This window comes from Trachymyrmex septentrionalis, unplaced genomic scaffold (genome assembly GCF_001594115.1).
Source record: "Trachymyrmex septentrionalis isolate Tsep2-gDNA-1 unplaced genomic scaffold, Tsep1.0 scaffold31, whole genome shotgun sequence".
NCBI lineage: Eukaryota > Metazoa > Arthropoda > Insecta > Hymenoptera > Formicidae > Trachymyrmex > Trachymyrmex septentrionalis.
Window position 1 is genome coordinate 1,965,884 of NW_017305474.1, and position 10,933 is coordinate 1,976,816.

General features: G+C 27.6%; 1 protein-coding gene across 5 annotated transcripts in view; it reads right to left on the reverse strand.

Moving 5' to 3' along the window:
• Positions 1-10,241, reverse strand: part of LOC108749669 (ABC transporter G family member 20) — a 15,230-nt gene extending 4,989 nt beyond the window's left edge. The window contains exons 1-6 of one of the 5 annotated variants that reach the window (XM_018488502.1): positions 10,078-10,241; positions 6,380-6,583; positions 3,524-3,722; positions 2,973-3,243; positions 2,516-2,748; positions 1,473-1,662 (exon numbers count right to left, since the gene is read on the reverse strand). In XM_018488502.1, the coding sequence (XP_018344004.1) occupies positions 1,473-1,662; positions 2,516-2,748; positions 2,973-3,243; positions 3,524-3,720 (891 nt within the window). In that variant the 5' untranslated portion in view covers positions 3,721-3,722; positions 6,380-6,583; positions 10,078-10,241. Of the gene's footprint in view, positions 1-1,472; positions 1,663-2,515; positions 2,749-2,972; positions 3,244-3,523; positions 4,021-6,379; positions 6,684-9,109; positions 9,124-10,052 lie in introns of those variants that run through there. The other 4 variants (XM_018488501.1, XM_018488503.1, XM_018488500.1 and 1 more) reach the window with 4 other exon arrangements.
• Between the last annotated feature and the right edge of the window lie 692 nt (positions 10,242-10,933).

Here is a 10,933-nt window from a genome sequence, read left to right on the forward strand (position 1 = left end):
GATAAAATTATATATTTAAGTATATTTAAAGAGCAGGAAAGGATAGAAAAAATTATTTAGCCAAATACAATATTTCGAAGAAAAAAACAATATATTAACGACAATCATCGTAAAGATTTTAAGAGTAAAATTATATTATAATAAAAAAGTAGTATTGCTTGTAATCTGCATACATATATTTAATTTGTGAGATCTGACACAGAAAAAATTTTATTTTAAGAAATTAAATATACTATAAAGATTATATCTGAGTTAGTCTATACGTGTGAACTGTAAATGTGATGAAAAAAGGCGTCGTACTCGCTTGATTTAGACAGCCAATTAGACCGTCGATGTTTCATCTCTGTTTTCTAAGGCTATAGTTATGACTAAATTTTTACGTAATTAGAAATACAATAACGATAAAAGTAACTAGTGAAATCGTTACCGTTACCCCTAAAATGTAATTGCGTTACCATGAACGTTATTCAGAAAAAAATGTAACATCGTTATTCATTCGTTACCGAAAAATGTAACGGCATTACAAATAACGCTTTACTTGCCAACCCTGCCAAATATAGTCGTGAGTATCTTTTAAATAATTTCATGTTTAAATTTCTACCTTACAAACAATTCGATGAATGTTTGAAAATTGATAATTGAATCATCTACATTTAAACAAACTTCTTATAAATTCTCAATAAACTGTTTTCGCCAGAATTTCAGAAATATCACGTCCCTGAATTAATTTCCACTCAAAATAAAAAATCAAAATATTTAATTTTGTTTTCAAATTTAATTTTTTAAAAATTAATTTAGAGACTTTTTTTCAAGGAATCATTTTACTTATAAATAAAAATGGTGAAAAATCTCATATAATGCTGCACTTTTTATTGTATTCTATTTATTGTATTCATATTTAATTGTAAGTCACTTTTTACTTACGAAAAGAGAGAGTTAAACCTATCGTGTCTATCTATATAATTAGTGATGCCGTGTCTCTACTAATGAATGGTCGAAACTGGATCTTTAATGCTTTAAATAATTCAATGTAAATTATATATATATATATATATATATATATATACTATACATATATATGTTCGTGCATATATACCACATTTATAATCATTCGAACACGTTTAAGCAACGTTGTAAGATTGTTTTGATACACGCCGAAATAAAATCTTCGATCAGTGTTTCGAATGTTTTCAAAGCATTTCTTATGAAATGTTTCATTTAATAACACAATCTCAAACATTTCTATTATCATTTTTTAAGTGTATGTAAAATGTTTAGTCAACAGATTTGCCAGATATTTGCAACGTGCTTTCAAACAGTATAACCATCAATAAAATTCTTTATAAACAGTATAACCGTCGATAAAACCTTTTATAAACAGATATAAATCTCTTATTAATAATTTCACTAGAGCATATAAAATATAATTTTGTTTCCAAAATATGTCAAAATTCTTTTGCATTTGTACTCACATCTTCTGGCGGAAGGCCTGTTACACTGCTTAGAATACTGCTTCTCCTTCTTAATCCCAGATTCTGCCTTTTGCTCAGCTTCAAAAAGACGTCTTCCAAAGTATCTAATCGATGCATCTCCATTAGTTTTGTCGGTGATTCCTCTGCCAGAAACTTACCATTTCTCATTAAACCGATAATACCAGCTTGCCTGGACAATTCAAATTTTTTAAATTATTTATTGAAAAAAAATTGGATAATAATGTTGTCGGCAATTATAATTTTTCTACCAGATACAAAAAATAGCAATAATTAATTCTACCTGGAGTAGCAAAATATTTTTTTGCGTCTTATTAAAATTACTTCAGTTTAATTATCAACAGCATTACGGAATAATTTTAATAAAACACAAAAAAATATTTTGCTACTCCAGCTAGAATTAATTATTGCTGTTTTTCATATCTGGTAGAAAATTATATATCATAAATGTAGAATTTATAGTACAATATTTTAACAACATATGCAAGAAAATTTATTTTCTTATAATTAAATAAATATAAATCACTGCTAAATATGAATCATAGTTGCAGTTATCCGATTGAACGTTACAGAGAAACTTTCTTGGTGACAAATGATTCAGATATAAATTCTGTCTCTGCCATCCATATTGATTAGATACAAAACATATCCAATATTGCAGTGCTTCCTAAATATTTATCCATTTTAATTTTTCGTAATATACTAATAATAGATAATTTTTTGCTATAACTACTATAACATCTTTTTTTTTTCAGTGAATCGGACAATTGATAGAGAAGTTTTGATTGCATCAAAACATTTTAATTAATTTTTTTGTTTTCTCATTCTAATTACGAGAACATAAAATTAACTGATTCAATTTATAACGCTTCCTGTACAACTAATAAAACAAGGTTTGATTTAGTTTGTGAAGTGAAAGTCATGAAGTGAAAGTATCGAATGTATAAAATACTAATGTAATAAAATGTAATAAATATGATATTAGACGTAATGCTACTAAATGTAATAATTATGTAGCAACTTACCTAGTTTCTTCGATGTAATGCGTAGTGATAATGATGGTCTTGTTGCCATCCTTGGTGAGGTGCAACAAATGATCCCAGATACTTTGACGAAGAATGGGATCCACTCCGACTGTCGGTTCATCCAGAATCAAGAGTTCAGGCTCGGCTAAAATGGCAGCCGCGAAAGATACTCTCCTTTGCTGGCCACCTGAGAGATTCTTAACAAAACGATTTTCGGACGGTAGTTGTAAAAACTGTAATCAGAGAATACAGAGAATTATATAAGTAAAATCAGAAAATAATAGTGTGCCCCGATACATCTGTGACGAAGATATTTTCTTTTCTTTAAATTTTGGGAGAAAAGGAACTAAATATTTAGAAAGATATTTAAAAGAAACTGAAAGTTTCAGTTTTTTAGAAATTCCCTTTGAAATTCTGACTTTCCCGAAATTTTTCCTTTAATCCTGAAATTTTTTACCTTGAGCAGAAAAATTAGCTTTTCATCTACTTCTTCTGTCGTCATACCGGCGCACCAGCCGAAATAAATAAATGTTTCCCGAATGGAGAATTCGCCATAAAGCGCAATCTCTTGTGGCATGTAACCGACCCGGGGACCGGGCACACCGGATCCTTTGGAACCTGGTCGGCCTCCCAACACCCATATTTCGCCAGAATTCAAACGTCTCCGACCAACGATACACGATAGTAAAGTGGTTTTTCCGCAACCGCTCGCACCAAGTAGCCCATAACTGTCGTAATAAAGCATTCATTAAACATTGAATAAATCAGAAAGAAAGAAAACAATTTTACATTGTTATAAATTGCTTATTTAATAATCACATTAACAACTAAAATTTTTTTATTATTTAAAAACTTTATTATTTTTAAACCCTCTTTATTCTATAATTTATACTAATTATTAAAAGATTTAGGACCTTTATGCATAACTTGAATTTTCTTCGTATAACTTATTTATTAATTATTTATTGTTATTGATTCATTACTAAGATGTTGACAGAAGATACTTGCATTGCGCCCTTCGGCACGGTCATATTGAGACCATCGAGAACGATATGGGGATTGTTTTTGGATCCATATTTCTTGAAGGCTCTTCTTACACAAACAGCCTGTCTCCGTCTCGTGTCCAAGGTCGATACTTGCGACCGGAATGGTTGTCTTCGTGTTTTCATCTCCATCAGCGTGCTCGGTGTGTTTGCATTCTCCATTTCTACATTCAAAAGAGAGGTAGAATCATATATTTCCAGTTGATTCCTTCATCCGTTTCTCTCTCTTCTGTTTATTTTTAGTACTAAGCATAAAGTTAAAATAAACCTAGTATTTCTTCTTTGGCAATTGTATAATTTTGTATTTCTTCAACTATCAAATGATAAATTATAATGCTATGCGATCTACCGCAGAACATATCCGCGCGAGTTCAGAGTCTCTTACTCTAGCAGGACCGGTCAGATAAGTGAGAGTGTCTGTCACAGTGTTACGTCACTAACAATTTACCACTGATATAAGTCGATATCATGTGCTATATGTATAAACAATTAAAACTGTAGTTTAAAAATATGATACGTTTGTCATTGCGAAAAATTTCTGGTTGAAAAAATAAACAAACTGATAGATTTGGATTATATCCAATCATGATGACCGCATAGAAAAAAGGCAATTCTTAAATCAACCATAATATGCTCATATAAGCAAAAATATTATAATCTTGTTTTGAAGATTTTAGTCTTAATTTGATTGAATTTATATTAAGGCAAGAATATTACTTTGTACTCAGTTCAAGATTTGTTCAATCAAAAATCTTGTATCAATAATTTGCATCAAAAATTTAATCAAACCAAGATTAAAATCTTTGAAGCAAGATTATAAAATTTTTGCTTGTATATGAGCATATTATAGTTAATAAGAATAATCGTTTCTTCTATGTGGAATTCTGATTTATATAATAAAAATCTAACTGGTTTGTTCAATTCTAACTAGAAATTTTTTTCGATGTAAAAATTTTTCTTAAGTTATTGCTATTTAAATTATATACAACTTGTACACAAATATCTATATATATATATGTGTATGTGTGTATTATACAATATATACGTACATATCAATCATATCATATCAATCAAGATATTATTTTTAAAGACAATTAAATGTTTTTGTTGGAATAAAAATCAATTAGTCTTCTTTTTGTGTTTTATAAAATTCGTAGAAGATAACGCAGACTGTTTTGCACTTGCTTATTTATTTTGTTTTTTTGAAGAAATTACAAATTTGATGATTCATTCACATTTATAAATTGCAAGGCTTCTTGATTTGTTGAGAAATCATTACTTCATATCACTAATTAATTAGGTCATATTGTCAAGAGTTTTATCGGTAGCGTAGCAATCATCTTTGCTATATTTCTGGTTGAATAATATACAATAATAATGATAAAAAGCACTATCTTAATTTTACTTCTTTGCGTAAAAATTTATTTTTGATACATTTTATTTAATGAGTTCTAATCTAATTAAATAACATAGACTATTATACACTAAATTGAATTGAAAGTAATTTCTGCAGTTTTTTAATTAATAAGCTAATATATAAATATCACATTCTTAGCGCGATTGATTATATAAAAATCTTTATTGTGCAAAATTAAAAATAAATGAAGTTACTGCAAACAATTAAAAACATGGACAATATAAATTTAACGAAATTGACAAAAATTGTATACCTGTTCAAGATTTTAAAGACATTGTAAAGTATTAACATATATTATATCGATGAATAATTGAAAAGGAAGCGACCTGTGTTACAAAACTGCGTTAACATGTTATTACATCAAATATGTAACCGAAAAATATGAGCGATGAGTAAGCTACATGCTACGCAACGCCGTTGCTTTCACGTAATTTGCTCATTTCTTTACGCGAGAAAGAGAGATGTATTACGAAAGAGCAGGCCAGCGAAGAAAGACTGCCTAAGGTTACGTCCGATCGCTTTCCTTTCTTTCGACTCTCCCTGGTTTCTTCCTGATGAACTTGCTTACGTCGTTGTCAAATGAAATCTGTTTATCAAGCTAGTTCATTAGTATTGCCGCAGAACACAGTTTGACAGTTCTCCGAATTAATTCAAATTTGATATTTATATAATAAAATGTGAATAGATCATCATTATCTAATAATGAAATTTTAACTTGCGTCGAAGCGTTTGTTGCTTAACTTTTCAAATTAATTTTATTTTATATTATTTTACATTATTAGAAATTTTTAATTAAAATCTTCAGTTTATAAATACTTAAATTACAATTCATTAAATACTTGTAATATTATATAATTATATCTTAATTAATTTATACGCGCGCGCGCATGTGCGTGTGTGTTTGTAAACATATTTATTAAAATTAGAAAATTTAAGCGCATATAATTAATAATTAATGAAATTAGCCATTTTATTAATAATGTTTTATGTAGACTGGATAAAATGTTTCATATGTTATACATAAGATATATGAGATAGATATTCTACTCCGAACTTGACGCATCAAGTATTACAAAATTTTTTTTGTTGAGTCGGTAATTTCCATTCGATCAACTTTATATCATTACAGGAAGAAAAAAATTGCCATTCGATGACGACGCTAGCACAATCGTAACTGCAATCTCACTAGGAACATTACAGAAATGCCAATCAAAGAGATTCCAATAACTTTAGCTTATTTGTGAATAACGTTATTTCTTAATATTAATATTTATATGACGTATAACTGTATATTAACAAATATTAATGCATTACTAATTAAATATACGTATTAAATGTATTTCGTTTGCGGACGTTCCATAAAATGACTCAGTAAGATTAATAATTAACAATAAAAATATTTACCTGTAAAATTTAAATGAAAAAAATGTTAACTACAATGCTGCTTGCTAATTTCTTCGAATGAAATTTCTTCTTGGAGAACGAGATCGGTCGACGTGAGGTTGACTGACGAGCACCTTTGCGTGATTCTTCTTTACTTAAGTCATTTCCTTATTTACATTACTCATATCTTCACACTTATTTTCAACTGTATTTGAGCATGTCCTTCTATAAAGTATTGTAGAATATTCTCTCAACAGTTTTCAATAAAAGTTTCTTGGAAAAATGTTTTTAAGTGCTCTATTCTTAATTACTCTATTACTCGTCAAAATATACCTTTTTAATAAATATTTTCTTCACAGAAATTATTATAAGTGTATTTTTTAAGAATATATATTTTAAAGCAATACTTTTATTTTCTTTCGTATTTAATATTTTAAATAATTGATTTTTAAGCGTTCTTGTTTCTTTTTACAACTTCTTTTTTAATAAGTTGTCTACTTATTTGATTGCACAACACCAACTGGCCAACTATCCATAAATTATTGAATGCACATTAAGAACTGTTGATCACTGAAAATCGTTTGAAATGATCACTGATAGTAGTTTGAAATGACACGATTAAGTTTGATTTCTTTTACAGTGTTATGTCTTCAAGAATTCTCGTTTTTTTTCATGCACATTTTGTTCCTGATGTAACATGTTTGGTCGCACACTATATTTTAAAATAAATTATAGATAAAAAAATCTGTTTTTTATTTTTATACTCTCTAAACTGATGCACACAGTGCAATAAGTTAAATAAACATATATTTGTTTTACTCCAACTTATTGCATCGGATGCACTAGTTTAGAGAGTGCAGGAATAATAAATAAATTTAAAATGTAGCAAAGATTTTAAATATTTAAAGATAAAAAAGAAGATTTTTAACTTTTAAACAAGATTTCAAGATAAAATCTTCAAATTTAGGCACAATTTGTGTCCTACTTGTTAGCACTAATGGAATTCTTTGAGATTTTGATTTAAGATATTTCAGTTAATTCCGTATCAAAAAATATATTCAAAAATTTAGCAAGCAAAGAATTTATTTTTAAAGTAAATGTGGAGTTAATTAAATTCTCAAAAAAATTTTTCTTTTTTTTCCTTTTCTATATTTGTACATTAAATATATAATAAACAAAAATCAAAAATTATGTTTATAAAAATAGAAAATTTATAAAACAAACGGTTTCAAACATTTTTATAAAACCGCAAGTCTAAATAATTAATCTAATCGCGATTCAAGGTAAAGCTAACCTTTTAGGAGAAAGAATTGTTACCATAAAAGTAAAATTACTTATAATTCGTTATAATTATTTATAAAAAGTTACAAAAATCTAAAGCTCCACATACAAATCCAAATTAATTTAAAAAGAAAAATTGTCAGGTAGGTAAAAAAATGGCACAATTGCGATTTTAGTGTTAATATAATTTAAACTTAAGAAGATTAAAAAAGATTTAAATATGATTTTGTTTCATCTTGTATAATAATTTCTAATAATTTCTGTACAAAAACATACATACAAAGCCTAACGGTCAGCACGATTTTTCAGATACTTTTAACAGTTAAGAAAATGTTGAAAGGTGAATATTCATCTGTTTTATACGGGCTATTACATGCGATAAAAAATTAAAAAAAATTTTTTTTATAAAAAATCAAAGCCATCTTAAATTTTTTAAATAGCATTATATATTTTTCGCAAGGAATGCAAGAGATCCGGGTTCCACTCTCTGCCGAGATAATATTTTTCGCAGTAAGAATTAATTATTTACAAATTTTATTAATATGTCACTCCCAATCAGTATAATTAAGATTCGTTTTACAAATCAAACTAACTAAGACTCCTTATAATTCAAAGAACTGGAAAGGATACGCGCAGTAGGAGTCAAGCGCAGAAGACGTCGCTCAAATAATATATCTATGAAGTGTGAAACTTCTTTATTCATTAAAACGCGTTTTAGTGAATAAAGAAGTTTCACACTTCATAGATATATTATTTGAGCGACGTCTTCTGCGCTTGACTCCTACTGCCGTATCCTTTCCAGTTTTTATAATTAAGATTATTTCGAAGAAACAGCATAAAAAATTGTTAAATTGCCAGTCAATTTTAACTCGTGATATTACTGTGGTAGTTTAACAGAATTAGCATTTTAAGATCGAAAAATCATTTCTGCGCGTGTTTCAAAAAGGACTATATACGTAGTATATAAATTTATAGGATTATAGAAGCATTTAAAATCCAGTGCATTTAAAATCCACCGTTTAAGGCTTTGATTGCTAGAGTTTATGTTATATACGATTTTAAAATATATTATATTGATCATATAATTTTTCCATAATATTGTAGGAATTTTCAAGACAAATTCAAATCACTATTAAAATATCATTTTTATTGATTTTATTGCATATTTCATTAAATAAATATGGATGTATGTATGTATGCGTGTGTTTATTTTGTGCATTCTAATCAGAAGTTGTAAGTACTACTGTTATAGAAATAAACTAGAAACTTGATATCAATAAAATTAATAAAACATTAATAAAAATGACATTTCGATAGTGATTTGAATTTGTTTCGAAGATCCCTATAATATTAAAAGTCGTATAGTGCTATTTAAAAAATTTAAGATAACTTTGATTTTTTGTGAAAAAAAATTTTTTTAAATTTTTTAATCGCATGTTGTTAACTTATATAAAACAGATGAATATTCACCTTCTAACTTTTTTTTAACTGTTGGAAGTGTCTGAAAAATCGTGCGAACTTTTACGCTGAACACCCTATATATGTAACTTCCGAACATTACCATTCAAAGGTCAAAATCCAAGTTCTTCAATTTATCGCTAATAAGACCTCAGCCATTAAAGATTTTACGATGCAAAATTAATTAAAAGTGCTCAGTGAAAATCTTTTATTAAAAAAAATTAAATTTTCAAATCGTTAAAAAATAACAAGAGACAATAAAATTAGCGATATTTAATTTTATAAAATAATTTTTGGCTCGTTGCTCTTTTTCTTTATTGTTTTTTAAATTTTATGAGCTTTATTACTAATAGACATAATAAAATTAGCATTTGAAGATTAAAATTCTACTATCTTTATCATTTTTTAAATATGGAATTAATCGAAATTTCAAAAGATTTTGTAGTCAAAGATCAAAGTGTGAATTCAGTTTAAAAAAATTCTTATAAATCATCGAAACTAAAATTACAGTATATATTACAGTGAAAAATATTAAAAACATTATTGCACAAATATTACTTTATTTTATTTTAAGATGAAGAAAATCTGTTTGTGAAATTTCTAGTTTGTTTTAAGCAAAATCATGAATTCATAACTTTGAAATAATATCAAACGTGCAAAATATCAAAAGATTTAAAAATTATAAAAATGTTTAAATTTAAAAACTTTTATGGTACCACTTTATTCAAAATTGCATTAAAATTGAGTTCTTGATAATGCATTGCTTAAAACAATTAAAAGTTTCGCAAACAGATTTGTATCAGTTTAGAATCTAGAAATTGTAACATTTTATGTAAGATCTGTTTTTATTGCAACATTGCTTCAAGCAAAGATGCGAATATTGTGAGTGCTTTAAAGTTTCTTAAAAAAATTTTAATACAAAAAAATTTCAATATTTAATGTTTATAAAAAACACGTATATCAAAGTAATTTTAAAATACATCAGATTTGCATGTAGACACTATGTACCAATCACAATTGCAATTCTGTTTCGCGTACTTATCTCGCGCAGAAACCAACGGAAGATTGAAATCGAGAATGCGACCAGGAAACTGAGAGGCCGTACGAGAGTAAGAGTGGCCGCCTGACCGCGACGAGGCTCAGCGAGAACTGGCTTTGCTAAAGCGCAGCAAGACCGCGCGGACAATCAAATACCTGCTTGTGCAATAATCCGTTTTGAGCAAAACAGTTTGCTTAAAGGGGAGGGGCAAGCTTTATGCTTCTCCAATAGCCTTTAAACAAATCCAGAATCATAGAAATATTTAAAGTGATATTCAGATGTGTTACGTCTGACATCTAATTTTGGAAAAAACTCTTAGCTAATAAGAAATTTGTCTTAAAGAAATATTTCTTCCGAAATTATATCTTCAGACAATATTTTTGTTTAGAAATAGCTATCGAGTCACGATATAATTTTTCATTTCAGAAAATGTTAAATGAAGCACAGTATCTCGCTTATGTTAGATCCTTCTTGTAGCATACGTCCTATATTTGGTTCAAGGTAAAACGGAACTGGTGCGAAACCGGTCTATCCAAGAGGAAGATTCTTAGTAACGTTTTTATTTATACTAAAGATTATCTTACTAAAAGACATGAAAAATTGAGAATATTCTTTTTTACTAAGAAGATATATGAAAAAATGGAGAATACATTACAATATACATTACAATAAATAGAGAATACATTACAATAATTTGTGAAGAAAATAGGTAATTAAACTGGTTTTTTTCAGTAAAAGTTAAAAAATACTATCTGTTACCGTATATTTTATATATTTTACATATATATGTATATATA